Source organism: Dicentrarchus labrax, unplaced genomic scaffold, assembly GCF_905237075.1.
Source record: "Dicentrarchus labrax unplaced genomic scaffold, dlabrax2021, whole genome shotgun sequence".
Lineage (NCBI taxonomy): Eukaryota > Metazoa > Chordata > Actinopteri > Moronidae > Dicentrarchus > Dicentrarchus labrax.
Window position 1 is genome coordinate 21,987,100 of NW_026136720.1, and position 16,716 is coordinate 22,003,815.

At 37.6% G+C, this 16,716-nt stretch overlaps 1 protein-coding gene across 1 annotated transcript; it reads left to right on the top strand.

Annotated features, from left to right (window-relative positions):
• The first annotated feature begins 9,808 nt into the window (after positions 1-9,808).
• Positions 9,809-13,205, top strand: admb (adrenomedullin b). The gene is made up of 5 exons (XM_051382826.1): positions 9,809-9,939; positions 10,330-10,445; positions 11,045-11,176; positions 11,643-11,884; positions 12,243-13,205. Exons 2-5 carry the CDS (start codon positions 10,342-10,344, stop codon positions 12,284-12,286), a joined length of 522 nt encoding a protein of 173 aa, XP_051238786.1. The 5' UTR covers positions 9,809-9,939; positions 10,330-10,341; the 3' UTR covers positions 12,287-13,205.
• The last annotated feature ends 3,511 nt before the right edge of the window (positions 13,206-16,716 follow it).

The window sequence follows — 16,716 nt, forward strand, 5'->3', positions numbered from 1 at the left end:
GCGTACCTTTAGACTACAGCTGTAGCAATTACAAAATCAATTAGTCAATTGGCAGACATTCATTATTACATTAATTATTTTAATTAATAATTTGAAATTTTTCAAGCAAAACGGAAAATAAGACTTGTTCTGTTGGTTGGATAAGACGAGACATTTTCACTGTTTTATAGATTAACTGATAACCATTAGTTGCAGCCCTATTTCTGACATTAATGGCAAAATAATGGGCTGTGAGAGGACAGAGAACACTCGTTACCGACACTGCTCCCTCTCATTTGGTGCCAAATATCCCACAAACATTGAGGCTCTTTCCGCAACTGTCCCGTCGTGTCTACATAAAGCTGTGAGGAACATTTACACAATAGACAAACAGGTCCGAATGACTAAAAGCCCTCATTTTAATGGATAGATAAGGCCGGACAAGGTTACGTTTTCCATGTCTGAAAAAGGTTCAACAAACACTCAAAACCACTAAAACAAGAGAGGTGAGGTACTTTGGAAAGAGCATGTCTAAAAAAAGTAAAATTCCACAAGTTACCCAATCCATCGCACCACTTAATTTTAAAGTGATGAAACATGCCTTAAACTATAAAATTGTAATGAGGACAATGTGACAGTAATCCTTTGGCTCCAAAACTGCAGATAAACTCTCAAATTATAATTAAGTGTTATATAATCATTTAGCTAAAAAAAGAGTCCTGGGGTCACATTTCAAAGGGTCTGAATCACTCAGTGGGGAGACGAGGGTGAGTGATAGCCAGTGATACTAGCCAGATTTAGTTTTTTGATCCACAATCAACGCAGCATTGGGCGAAGACTGTGGCCTTTCAGCATGCAATGCCTCCGTGACAGCAGATGACTCATGGCAGCAGAATGTGATGGAGCAGGAAACATCACTTGCAATTACACTGTTAACTTCACAGGGATAACTATAGTAAACATGCTATTTTCAAAACACGTTTATGGGCCACTTGAGGGACATCCATCTGTTGGAATTGAAGAAGACAATGTGGAATAAAGCGCCAAAACATCTTGGAAACGCGATCTACGTTTACTCTGCTTGTTGCCTTAGTACAAAAATAAAAAGGATAAACAATTTTAGACAGTGACCAATACAATATATCCTCGCATTTATACTATACTAGTACTGAGTGTGTGTGTATGTGAATATTGTTGGCTTTACTGGCAAAGGACAAGGAATTTATTACCCTTGGATGGCCACATACCGAGAAAAAGTTTAAATTAAAGGTCTAGTCCGTAGGATTTAGTGGCATTTAGCGGTGAACTTGTAGATTGCCAAACTATTCTCACAACAAATCTTATTTTCAGGTGATTATACACTAATGAAAACATACCATTGAATATTATATTCCAGTTTTTCCCATAGATCCTCCTAAATGTTACACACTGGACCTTTAAGAGTAGTCATAAAACTAGCTATAACAAGATATAAAAAAGCTGAATATAACAAGTATAAATGTATGAAAAACCAAAAACCACAAATCATAAAGGAAAAGCAGTTTTGAGGCATGAAGTTTGCCAGTTCAAATCTCCAAACCAGCAGGAAAAAAATGTATGTGGGGAAGCTGAATAATTAATATTGACCCCCCCACACACACGCCACCTACTGCCTCAAAAAAAACATATATGAAAACCCCAACTGTGAAGCTGCTCAATGGTCTTCATTAGAATAGTGGTTGTACTGGGCAGCTAGGTGTGAATCTATTAAAGAGGATCAGTGTGAAGCAGGGTGTTGCTGGAAAACATAAAACACGCTGGACTTCCCCTGAATATAATGGCAGACGATTTTCACATAATTAGGCTTTTAAGCCAAATTTTGTTACATAAGCATCGTTTGCATGTCATTGTTTGTTAGCGTGACTCACAGAGTGATGTTTTGAAACCAAGTACAAGCACAACCCGAACACTGAGAACATATTACAGAGGGAAATTCTATAAATATTCGAAGGAGTAAGAAGACAGACATTTATTGGCCAATAGCACAAAGTGGACCATATATCTGTGGGTGGCTGACAGTGTTGTTGATCAATATCAATGACCTCTCTGCCAGGTGCTGAGATTTCTGGCTCTCAAAATCCATTTTCCATCCTGCACCCCACCCACTGGAATTTCAGGACTCTCCAAATCGATCCCTGACGTATTTGCACTTTCAATGCAACAATGAAAGTGAAAAAACAATATCACCAGGCACGTCAGCTATAAAACACAAATATGTGTCAGCTACAGGTCAAAAACTATAATTTGGAATGTTGATGGATTATCCTCCTTTCCTCTTCTGCTGAAGTAATTTGCTATTTGATTTGAAAATGTGACCTAATGCGTCATGGTGTTGTTGAAGCTTTGTCTAACGACTACTGACAAATACATTACTGTGCTGGACCCTCATTTACTTGAGACTAACCAAACATTTAAGAAAACACAACACTAACTCCATCAGCAATCCCTCCTTACACTTTAAGGACTAGACTTAAATGAGTATTTGTTGAAGTCATAGGATTTTTAGGAAAAAGTGACAAAAACAGACTAGTTGTAGCTTTTAAAAGAGAATATTTGCTGATTTTCCTCGTCCTTCATAATCTTCTATAATGGTAAATGTAATATCCTTGGGTTTTGGACTGTTTTTTGGTCAAACAAAACAAGTCATGTAAGTCCATTTGGACCCTGAGGAACTGTGATGAGCATTAAGAAAATGATTGGCACATTAATCAATAATGAAAATAATTATTAGTTACGGTCCTAGAAGGAACTCAGAAAACATCGAAATGATAATACAAATAAAAAGGATAATTCTGTTTTTGAATCTGTTGGTTCACCACTTCGGTCCATACTGAAATGCCGTGGCATTTCTTACATGTTCATGGTCTCCAGTGGATACATTCTGATAACTTTAGTGATCTTCTGACTTTTGCTCTAAAAACACCATGTGGTCAAATTATTTTTGTGTGAAACATCTCAAAATATACCAGATTTGCAAAGAAATTCATGCTTCCCAGGCACTGATTCGGGATCAGCTATACTTTGTGTTTAATACTGATGGCAAATGTTATCATGCTCTAAAATGGTAGGATAACCACTAGAATGGTTACATGGTAAAGGTGTTACATGCTAAATATCATGCTAGCATTGTCATTGTAAGAATGATTACATTAGCATTTAGCTCAAACCACTATTGTACCTTAGAACAGCCTCACACGTTGCTAGAATGGCTGTAAACTCCATTAACTTAAATACTGGGTAACTTCTTAAAAACAGACAAAACATTTTGTACTTCTATGAAGACAGACTCATTAAAAGCAACAATAATGGTGAAATTTCTCAGACTTCTGAGAAATGTTTGACTATTTTGTGGAATTTTCTTCCGCTATCTGAACATCTGGTATGATTAATTCAAAAGCTATGAAACTGTGGGTACAGTATAAACCACTGAAATCATAGTTGTTTGTAATGTGTGTAATTCATAAAACACGGTGGAGCAGACAGTGGTTTTTTCGTGGGACATATCAAAACCTGTTACAAAATGGTGAGAATATCAGATTAACTAACATCTGTGGCTTAATGTGTTGAGATTTCTGGCCTTCAAAAGTCACTTTCTGGTTTGTTTTGGAACAAAATCTCACCCCCGCTGATATTCTGACACGCTACTCGCTCACATTGTTAACTGCTTAATAATGGAAAACTCGATGGAGCTACTGGCAAATCATTTTAGCTTTGAAGGATCTTAGTGTTAAAAAAAAAAGAACAGTGTCAGCTCTCACACAGAATCATTTACAAAATGTGCACATTGTATATTATCTTCTGGAAAATCACAACAAATCAGAAATTCAATACCCAAAGACAGTTTAACAGGACATCAAGAGTCAGGTGAGGTAAAAGACATTAACCTTTGGAGTCCAGCTTTCTCTGCAACATGCAGGCACTCTGCTGTTTACGAGTTAGGTTTGGATTTCAAGATTTAAAGTTTGCCATCTGGAGACTCATCTCTACCACAGCTCAGTTTTTGACGAAGGATGGAGGTTTTTTGGGGGGTTTTTTTTCAAAAGAAAATCTAGAGGAGCTTCAAGGTAGCTCAGTCAAATGCCAATTTAATTCAGTAATTGCTCTCATGAAAAATAAAAAAAACAATACTCTTTATCTTCATCTAATGCGGAAGCCCAAAAGTCATGAAATCTGTCTAGCCATATAACTTGCAGAGGTTTCCTGTTGTATTCAAGAAAAACAATGGACTGCGTTGGCAGAGGTATCAGTGAGACAGGGAAATACAATCAATTTCATCCCCTGTCTAGACAATCGTAAGTTAAACAATAGAACTACGGTGTTCATGTTATAAAATTATTTACCAGGAGTGTCACATATTTGCTTAAACAGTGCATTAAAAGCTAACGCTAACGTTGAGCCGCTGACAGGGGTCGCGTTAACCGAATATTTCTTGTAAATGCATAATCTGTTAGTTCTGTTTATCAAATGTCATTGTGATTGAGTTGTGTCTTTATCAAATTTGATACAAATCTGTGTAAGAGATGTTGAGACATTTTGGAAAAATCTAAAAATGGATTTAAAGACAAGTCATCTATCTATTTGATAACAGGGCAAAATGTATTTATGATTTGTGGCTGTTCTGGTAAACCACTGGTAAATTTCAAAATAAGTGTGGTATGTCTCACTCAGCTCTGCTTGCTCACTACTGTTACTGTTACTGTTACTGCTGAGAAGTCAGTTTTGGAAAGGGATGACTAACTAGACTAAAAAACATGAACGTAATGTTTTTCAGCACACACCACTCTGCTTCTTTATTAAGTCTTACTCTCATTCATCAGTGCAGACGTGTGCTGAAAAAGTGAAATCATACAAAATTAAAAGAATAAAATACCCAACACTAATATAGGATAAGATGAGACATGATATAAATAAAACAATGTGCTAGAAAAATAAAAGGCTTCTTTAAAAAGATATGTTTTGGGAAGTGATGATGTCACCGATTCAGTAAGCCCTAGACCCTCAGGTAGGGAGTTCCAGAGCAGAGGGGCTCAGAGTGTCAAAGCATGGTCTCCTTTTGTCTTCAGCCGGGTCTCAAGAACTGCAAGCAGAGACCTGGTTGAAGGTCTAAGGCTGCGCCCGGCTCATAGGAGGGTTGTGCTTTGTACCAGCTGGAGGTGCAAGATAGCTTTTAGGCTTAACACATACAATGAATTATAATAGAAGATGAAATAAAGGCATGGACGATAATTATGTTATGTTGCTGGCTTGATCTTCGAACTGTCTTCATTGCTTTCACCATATTCTATATTGTATTCATATACTACATAACATTATGATAATAAACTTTATTTGTATAGCACCTTTCATACATACAATGCAGCTCAAAGTGTCCCGTAATTGCCAATTATTCGATTTCCAAGGGGCGTTATTAATGGGTGCAGACCAAAATGCCTCTAGATGCAACTGTATACCCTACAACCCCAGCTGTTGCACTAGTTATTGGCAATTAAATACAATGACGATGAGATATTGTGAAATGAATACCCGAGCCTAGTAAACAAAGAATAAACAGGTACAGATCATATCGTCCTGTTGTTTCTCTCTAACCATTTCAGTCAGGAAAACGTGGAACATTGGGTTTCCCTTGGGCAAATTGATATTTTCCACCTGTAAATGGTAAATATCTGATCCAGTGTTTTTCCACACAAAAACACATACTGTGATTTTCCGTTGTTTGGAAAGGAAGTAAGAGGAATGTTTAGGCCCCACATTTAGACAAGTGCATATCACTCACTATTGAGCGAGGGAGTATTGTCTTTCAGACCCATGAAGAGCACCATGTATTACATACCAGAGGAACAGAGTTAATAAAATTCCTAAAATTCCTGCTTTTTTTTTATCCCAATAGTAATAAAAACACAGAATGAAATGGGGAACTATAAATAGACACTGTATATCTAATAATACCACATAATGGGTTCCTGCCAATGTTGAGCTCACATTGTGCTCTTCTGACCCCGACTGTGGAAATCAATCACAGCTTCATCCGTCCCCCAACCAAACACCATATTGTCTCAATTTCTTGTACATGTAATGTAAAAGCTATTCTTGCAGCAACAATTCAAAGGCGGCAGAAGATCTTGGCCTACTGATATGGATAAGAAAAACATTTATCAAAAAGGTGGTCAGAACCATTTTGATCATGAGTACACTGCACAAGGCACGCCATGCAAAACAGAAATAGGGCAACTAATTTAAAAACTCGAAAAGAACATGTTACAACACAGATCACTGAATCACGTGTTTGGCCTGTAAAGTGTGCCATGACGGCACAGTGTGTATCTATTCAAGACATCCAAATACATGACTCCTGTGCTTCTATAGAACCATCACATCCTTATGAGCCAGTGGTTTTACACAGTCATATCAAAACAGAGCTGACATTGGCTCAATTTCTTGTAGAAATGTTGCCTACGGACATGCTGAGGAGGATGATTGTGGGGGTTGTGGTGGTTGTAACGTGAGTTGGGATTGCATCAGCTGTATGCAGGTCAACACAAGTTGGAGGCAAAAGATATTGTACAAACTTTTAATCTGTCAACTGTCAGTTCAGTTCATCAAAAGAACAGGATGTTACCTGCGATAATTCATGAGGGTTAGTCTATAATTTCAAGCTATTTAATAGTGAGCTGTCACACCTCCCTATAGTTCAATTAATTTGGTCCGTACCATTGTTGCCTTTAAGTTGTGGTCCGGTTTGTGCTCACAATTTTTGTTTTAAAAAAACAAAGAGCTAAACACATCAAGTTATACAGACTGACTCACTGATTGAGACAGTTTTGGCGACTGACATCTTGCAGCGACTACCCCACTTTAATGGTTCTTATGTGCATACATGTACTGGATACTGTATTTTAAAAATATTGTATTATTTTTAATATATATATATATATTTTTGTATCATTGGGCAAAAGCTCCGAAGTTGTTCACACACGTATTGTACTATACACCTTGTAGTCAAAGGAGGAAAGGAGGCAATTGAAATTTACCACAAGTTGCAGGATTTTCTGCCTTTGAATGAGGTTTTCACCATCTGAGGAACAGCCAATAGGAACGCCCTCTCGCTGTAATGAGCTATGAATGGCCTCCCAAGTCTCCCATCACTAGCTTGATTTTCTAAAGCCTGAAAACAGAGCCAAGAGGAGGTGCAGTAGTCTAGTTCTCGCAGACCACTTGAATTACAATATTCTGAAGAGTTATTATGGAATTATTTCCCAATGATGCCAAAAAACAAAACCAAAAAAGCTTTAAGTGAATGCACCACAACAGATCATCAACACCACTAGTGCAATTGGCCATTAAAAACCTCAATAATGTTTGAGAGAGATCAGAGAGTTAATACTGCGTTTTCCTTTTTTACAGCCAGGCTTTCAACCAGTCACTCTGGTAAAAAGTCTCCCAGTTCACACCACATAGGCTTCCATCAACTGTTTAACATGTCTTAGACTGATATGAATGACGATTTCATCGTAGTTATTAAATCTTGTTATAATCACAAATGGATAAAGTGTGTTGTCGAAGGTTTTTGGATATACTTAAATACTTCCCCAATACTATCTGTGCTAGTCTCAAGTTGACTGTTTGACTAACACAATTGTTAGCAGTAAATTTCGTAACTGATTATCATTTAAGTCATTTATCAAGCAGATGCCAAACATACACCAATCAGCCATAACATTATTACCACCTGCCAAATATTGTGTAAGCCCCCCTTTTGCCACCAAAAACAGCACTGACCTGTCGAGGCATGGACTCTGAAGGTGTGCTGTGGTATCTGGCACCAACACGTTAGCAGCAGATCCAAGTCCTGTAAGTGTTGCGGTGTGGCCACCTTGGATCGGACTCATTTGTCCAGCACATCCCACAGATGTTTGATTAGATTGAGATCTGGGGAATTTGGAGGTCAAGTATCAAACTCTGATACACTGTATCGCTCCCCCTGTGCATCAATGACCCTTGGCTGCCCATGACCCAGTCATCTAGCCATCACAATTTGGCCCTTGTCAACTTCTAACACATCAACTTTGAGGACAAAATGTTCACTTGCTGCCTAATATATCCCACCCACTGACAGGAGCCATAATAACCAGATAATCAGTGTTATTCACTTCACCTGTCAGTGCTCATAATGTTATGGCTGACAGGTGTATGCTGGTTTTAGCTTCTCAAATGTTATGATTTGCAGCTTTTATCTATAAATTAAATATCTGAGTTTTGGACTGTTGGTTAGCAATTGTGCCATACTCTGAACTCTAAATATATTGAATACAATGTCCATCTAATAGCCCAACTTACAGGTCCTGACCTGGTGTCACAAAAATAGACTTTAACTGTGGCTTAGATCCGAATAATAGACAGACTTTTTCTTTTTCCCCAGACATGATATTCAGACAAAAACATGGCTGACCGAAGAACCTTGTCAAACTGTTTGCTCTGTTCATTCCAGCAGAAAATGTTAGGAAGAGTTCCAAGCACATTTCAGCAAAGAGTATAACATTACAACAACCTTGTCCTCCCAGTAGCATAAAATGTCACTGTAGGAGAGACCTGTAGTAAAACTAAATTCTGTGGCTTCACGATGTGGTAGGGCTCAGTCCAAATGAATGACTGAAAATGTCCTCACTGCTGTATGTTTTTGACAGGTTCTTCCTAATTACTCGTTCCACAACTTTGAAACAAAGTTAGCAATAGCTAAAGTCAAATGAGCCAGTCTTTATTTTTGTGAAACCGGCCAACGTGCATTAGACTAATTAAACACTACAGACCAGTCCAAATTATCTTTGTGAAACTGACCAATGGGCAGAGATGAGATCAACCTTGACTCCTGGCCAACTGAAGCACTGATTCTTAAAAATTGTTTTGTTTTTTTTAATCTTTAAATGTTTGTAAATACTTTGAACACAATGTGCATGCAGTTTGTCAGGGTTACTTGTCAATAATTCTCACATGCCTGTAAAATGTATCTGTAATGACCATGTTAATCCTCAAACATGCAGAACACACTGCCCTTGTTTAGAAGGCTTGGAAGTAACTACCAGTGCGTTTAAGTAGCACTCAGAATGATTCAACTGGTCATCTGGAGGTTCACAAGTTCAGTATAACGTAAGTCCTCCATTAGATTTTCACAGTGCATGCGGTTGCCATCACAACGCAGTCCTAGTTTAAATATACTTAGTCTTTTAGAGCGATTTAAAATCACAGATGGCTAACTCAGACTGAAACACAGCCATCCAAAAACACGTCCTTTTGAATTAATGCAGCTATTAACAGCATTTACACCCAACTTAACTGCTTTAAAGCATGCATGGCCAATGGACGCACCCTTAAAACCTTCGAAGACAACCAGTTTCGAAACAGATATTAAAAGAAAAGACAACAAATATGTAAATGGCCTGGGTGCACATAAGTCTCCCATTTGCACAGCCAAAAATAAACCTTTTAAAGAGGAAAAATGTTTTAGGGCCATTTATAAAACCGTGAAATGCACAAAACCAATTCTTTCAACACTTTCTCAAAGTAAAGTGGTGTATTAAATCAGAATTAGGATTTGCACAAACCAGTAAGCATTCGTCACGCAATTTTTTGAATTGCTGACACGACCATAATCTCTATCTGAATGTTTTTGGTTTGCCTGTCTACATGTGGGGTGGATGGGGTTGACATGAACTGTCCTATAGTCCCTCCCACTGGGTCTGGCATTCAGGTACAGCTCCCTCCCTTCCTCCCTCTATAAAGCCTCTCATGTTAGCAGTGTAAACCTCAGACTTCAACTCATGACTCTTTACAGCCTTGGAAAAAATACCTAACTCTGCTAAACAGTACACAACACACTTGGATGTGCATCATAAATTCTCTTCAACACATTACAAGATCAAACCTGAGGTAAGTGACTTTTTCCACACTTCAAATTAGTTTAGGATTACTTTTTAAATATTGCTGAAGGAGTCCTCAGGTATTGCAAATTGATGTCCTGTCAATTTAGGATGGAGTTTAAAAGGACTAGAAGTTAAGTAAAGATTCCATTTTTTATTTAGTGATTTTGGGTGCACTGATGATTGGATGTTCAATAATAAATGTTCTTCAATAACCTGCCATTAATCCATTAATCCATTAATACTTATTTGTATTTGACAAACTACACAGACTGTGATTTTTAACCACCCTGTTGTGCAGCTATTAAGGCTATTGAATGCTGTCTTAAACTAATCAATCCCAAGTTGTGGCAGCAGTTTAGAGGTAACCTCTTAAATATAATTTATTTATCTTTACCAGCTTCCAGCCAAAATGAGATTTGCCCTGCACACTGTTATCTGCTGCTGTGTTTTCACCACTGTCCTGCCACTGGTAAAAGGTGTCACAGAGGAGCTCAACACCAGCCTGAAAAACAGGTGAGCTGCCTGATCAACAAGCACTGTGAGAACATTGTGTTCATTTTAAAGAAAAAGCTTCATCTGGCTGTCCTTTAGTATTCAAATAATTGTTTTTTTTTTTTTTTTTTAAATCAGCCAATGCTGAAACAAATAGAACCCATGTTTGATAAAGATCCCTGAGTCTGTTAATGCAGAACAGTGATAAACACATGTTGTAAGCAATTTATGCAATTGAAAAATAAACTTGTCAGTGTTCACTGGTGGATAAACTATGTGGTAGAGACACTGTATACTTCAAACATGTCTCACATTTTTTGTACTGCAATTTATTGTTGATCATTAGACATTAATGCTCATACTAATATATCTGGGATGAGCTAATATCGGCCCAATATGTCAGCCTGGCATCTTTATCGGTCCAGCCATTTTTGCTTGTCAAGAATAAAAATGGTATTTTCTGAAAACAAGATTGGCCATCTGTCTTGAGCTACACTGACACCAAATGACATATCATATTTTGGAAGTGTGATGTGTCACCTAATGACTGTACCCTAACTATCTTTCAGTGAACTATTGTCAGTTTCTGTTTTCACAACCTGTTCTGTTCTTTGTGGTAGGTTTATAGTATGGCTGCAGAACCGTATGAAGAGAGATCTGCACAACTGCTTAGTTGCCAATGAGCTGTACTCTGACATCCATGTTGGACCACAGCAGGACGGGAATGCAATAACTGTCTCACCTACATCAAGGTAACAAGAAAAGCCACATTTAGAGGGCGTTTTTGATTAATTCATTTGATGGGCCACAGTGTAGAGATAGATAAGAAATGTGATGAGAGAAAGGGGTATGAAATGCAACAAGCATCCCCAGCTGGAATTGAACCAGGAGCATCCCAGTTATATGTAGTACCTCTTAACCATTAGGCTATCAGGAGGTGCCACAGATGCTTTATGATAGAGGAGTTTTTACATTCCACATGAATTCCAAATGAAATGTCCACCATGTAGGAAAAAATAGCTATTTTTAAGAAGATGAGCTGACTACAGTGGATGATCTATCTTCTACTGAACTGGAATTGACATGCATTCAGATAAATATTGTTGACAATTTGAATTTAAACCTTGTGGTCAACATATTATGTGCTGCCAGGTCAGATTTAACAACCCAGGCAATCTGCCTGAAAACAGAGCATAAATATCTATTTTCCTTTTCCAGCTTTGGGCTAAATATCAGACCCAGGAGGTCTCCATCATCCAAATCATCCGGCTGCGTCTTAGTCACATGTATATACCACGACCTGCCTTACATACTGCAACGCATCTCTGACCTGAAAGAGCGAGAGAAGGTCCCTGAGGACAAGATGGGCTCGAATGGCTACGGACGCCGACGCCGCTCACTCCAGGAAGTCACTCAGCTTGCCCTCCAGACAGGAAGACAAAGAAGGAACACTGAAGCTGGTCAGCAACTCCGCAGACACAAAAGCACACGCACAATGGCCTAAGACAGGAATGGAAAGGCAAAGGAGAATCCTTGTTGGGGTTATTTGCTCACAGCAGATGAAGATAAGTCCCCTCAGAGGTTTTATTCCACAGATTTACAACTAGATATGCGGAAAGAATGGCTGCTACATCTGTACAGTCCTTCAGATGAAGATTTGCTCAGGCCACTCACATATGTGAAAGCGAGATTCCAATAACAGATACTGTTTATGCATGCTTAAGTGCAGGTTTCAGTGTGTCTGAACAAGTGTGTGATTTATGGCTGAATTCAAGTCAGACTTGTACGACTTGACAAGAATGTCTGTCTCTTCTTCAGCTTCCAAAGTGTGCTTGGCAGCTGAGAAAGAAGACAATCCCTGAAGACCTTCTCTAACATACCCGTGAACTGAGGAGGAACCGAGGCCACGAAGGGGGAGGACTTTTGTTAATCAAGAAACAGACATTACTGGACCCCAAACTGCGACAAGCAGGATCCTTCCACAAGTGAACTGAATGTGATGAACTGCTTGTGAAGTGCAATTTATACCTAGTCTATACTTTATACTAGGCCTATACATAGTTAAAAAATATGTAATTATCAGCTTGTATATAAGGATATATAAAGCCACCTTATATTTAAGCATACAATACAACTATATTTTTATACAGCCAAAATACATATTAAACATGTCTCTTTGTGGATTTTAACTTCAATGAAGTATGTATCTTAACTGTGTAAATAATTATCTTGTCCTGTATTCTTCATGTGATTTAAGTCTATTATCACAGAGTTATGTGTTAAACCAACTGCCTTAACATTATTGTGGAGATTATACTGTGGTGATTATAAATGAATCATATTAGAGATGTTTTACAGACATTTGTTGGATGGTGAATGTCATCTTAAAAACAACTTCAAGTTTTTGGCCAGACTTTGGAAGCTATGGAAAGTGGCAGAAACCATTTATAAAGTAGAAGGACTGATGAGATAATAAAAGTGTTGTGCTGCCATCTAGCTTTACACTAGGCAACATGTAAAAAAAAAAAATGTAGCTTCAACAAAGCACTTACTGTGGTTATGCTGAATGTTTTATCTTAACAGTCTTAGTTGGAAATGTATCTGCTTTTTCTTTTGAATGCAATAAACCCTAATTTACTCATAGTTCAGCTGAAATTACTTGACATGGTATTAGGTAACATGATTTATGTCTTGTTGTGATAAACATGGCAGGAATTGTAATTGTTTTCATCTGACTGTTGTGTCTTCTTTTTTAAATGAATGAAAGCAACAATGAAAAGACCTTGAAGCAACTTTGACGTTATTTGGTGACCTAAATATTCTGCTTTTTGCATGCATATACTGGTGTTAGTAGGCTCATGGGTAACACATAAATGTGCCTTTTCATTTTATGTGTGAGTATGTGTGAGTCTTATGAAGTCGGAAACATGTGAACCAATGGCGTGCATTCCTTTCTAAAAATACATGCTTTATCAGCTGCACTTCTTAAATTAAATTTATCTTGGGTCAACGTGTTCCTAAAATCGTGTAAACAATTCATTTCAACAAAATGAATTATCTTTTGGCAAAGACAACCCAAGTTTTGATGAATGGACAGAAAGTATTGTGTACTCCTCTTCAACCAGGAACCAGGAACACTCAAATGAGGACTAAATAGAGATATTAATCACTATGGAATTTGACCTCCACTGATAGTCAGCAGAGTGGTCACGCTGTGCAGAAATGAAACTATTTCACCATTAATTATTTTATTTCCATTAAAACATGAAAGCGTCCCCCATTGGAATAAGTAGATTATTAAATAAAACTAGAAAATGGGTCTGAATGCTGACTGTTGAAAGGCTTACACTACACTGAATTGCTGTTTCTAAACGTTCAATAATATTAATAATCTGTAAAAGGTGGAAGATTTCAAAGAGCTGCGAAAAGCTGTCACTAGACTGAATCCCTGGCTTTAATGTGTATGAATTATTTTGTATTAGCTGAAGATGTATTCCAGTTGGAAAAGTGAGAAAACAGTCTAATTACTATTAATGTGACTAAAAAGTTGAATATATCTCATAAGGTTTGAATATAGTTTCTGAAGGATTAGATAGAAGTTGACAAAGTATAGAAATGACTTACAAATGGCAAAGGGATTAGGAATGCAAACTATAGTATAATGTAGGAGAGAATTGCATTATCTTGTCTGGTCCGTCTGTCCGTCCGTCTTAGCTCATCTCAATCTCTTCCGTGTTGCCAACTACAACTAAAGGTTTCCATGGAGACGGTATCTGCATGGCAACCTAGAGTAGAGTCAAACATGTGACCACACTGACTGCTGGAAGAAGTGGCTGCTTCTGCTTCACTCTGGAAATTTCTGCTTAAATTTAGTTAATGCTCCAACTTCAGTTAATACAGCAGTTGGCGCTCCTGTCGCTTGGAAGATCATAAAAGACAAAAACGTTTGCTTCCGTAGTTACATGTGTAGCCAGGTGAACAAGGGTCAAAGAGGGTCTTTGGGATGTTATAATAGTGTTATTTAATTTGCTAACCACGCTGGGGGCAACACTGAACAGCGGGGTCAGCATGAGAAGTGACAAAGTACATTATAACCAGAATCATCTCATAACGGTGTATGCTGGCTATTTAAATAAGCTGTTACAGAAGGTTTTCGTAGAATATATGCATGAGTCAGCATTCACACACAATTAATGGTTTACATCTCTACGACGAAAAATGCTAAAGGCCCTATCTGTTTGCTTCGTCTGTTCTGGGCTACTGTAGAAACATTGCGGTCTCCATTGAAGAAGATTGTCTTATCTACAGGTATCTTCAAATGAGAATCAATATTTTTGCTAACTGTTGTTTGTATTTGTAATATAATGTAGTTTTCTGTGACCTCTCTTTCCAAATTCCATCAATAAAATCTAACTTTAATGTCACTTTTTTAATAATGTTCTGCACAGTAACTAAAACAACATGAATGTAGCTCTCTTCAGAAGTATTTGGGTCAACTAAACAATTCACTACGATTCAACATCAACACGTGCTTTTTGTAGGCCCAATCCTGGAAGTTAGCATCGCCCTGGTTCCTTCGACAAAAAACCGACGGGCTTTTTCCACTGGATTTTGGATCAGTGCAGAAAATAAGGCCTGTGGCAAACAAAGGTTTATGATACTTACACATGATAGGTTCACCAAGACAATAGCCACAAATTAAATTGTTTTTAAAATCTTTAAAGCATAGATGCAATCACCCAAAGAAAAAAGCTAACAATAGACTATAAATCAACACAAGAACAATATCTAAGCTTGTCTTAACCACAGACCTTATTTCAGGCATCAAACCAAAAACCCATTCAAAAAACACAATGACTTTGAGATGTGGAAACGGGAGGTGCAAAAAAAGGTTTTTCAGGTTTTACAGAAATGCCAAACTAGGTTTGAGGTAGTTTAGAAATTGTCTCTATTATATAGCTTATCCAAACCGCAAAATGTCCCACTGAGTTGGTCAAATTCTTTAAAAGAAAAAAGGAAATCTAAGGGATCCATGTCAAGATCATTTGTTTATGTGTTATGTTAAAATCAATGACAGTACAATCACCAAATGTATCATTATCTTTTTGATTTTTACACTATCAAAGTAAGAAAGTATCTGTCTGTCTTTTTTCCCCTGTTGTCTGCTCACGTTACGATCTGCAGGACACGTACTAAAATTATTTCAAAAACTTTACTTCTGCAAAATCAACTCCTTGGAGAGGATGAACCAAATGGACAATGATGAAAGTCTTAAACCAATCACACCTCAGAGAGTATAACGCCAATGTAATAATCTTTTTTTTATTGGATGACCAGTAGAAAGCAACAACAAACATTGTGGCATTGTGTGTGTAGATAATGTAGTTACTGTTTTAGACCATACCCTTTGCTAAAGTGACTTTAAATCAATCTATGCTGCATAATTTAAATGTACCAAAATAATACAATAATATAAAATATTCTGTTTCAAGAAATACTGTAACAATGGAAAAGTTAAGGTGCATGTAATTCAAATGCTGATACAACCATCCAGAGGCCATGAGAGAGATGGAGGATTTTCCTTTACTGTCCAGATGGTGGTGTTGTAAGCCTTACTCCACCACTCTGAAACCACCTAGGTGCCACAGAGTACTGTAGGTAGCCCACGGATTAATTTGTGCCACTCATGTTCATTAGCATTCATTACATTGACAGTAACTTTGCCTTAAAACATTTTGAGGTAAGCTTTTCTTTGTTAATAGTGACCCCTTTTCCCCTCCTGCATCTCTCAAAATGCGAAGCACTTGGTGAGTATAGTTTGTACTGTACATAAGAATTCAAAGATAATTACGACTGTGGATTTACTTTGTCAACACTATTGTATAGTGTTTTATAAAAGGTAACTATACAGTTAAGTAGATTTGTCAAAGGTTTTAATCAGTAGTTAATTATGATCGGTGATGTCACTAGGCATTATGGGGTGTTTTGGGTCTTTCAACGTCACACACCCTCATCCAGGCAACCCAACCGAATCTGACCCTGACCTGTGTCACAGCAGCATAAAGTGCAGGGCAAACTTTAATGAACAACTTCCTTCTCTCTTCAAATGGGTAGGGAAACTCCCAACTATTAAGAAGGCATTAATACATTTTACTAAAACATACTATTACTTTACATATTAACTGTAAGTACTATGCGACACAAGACTTTATGCACATTTTTGTACAATTGTAACCTCTAAAGAGTGGGCTTTTGCCTGCACAATGAACTGCACATCCTGAATAAACATAGA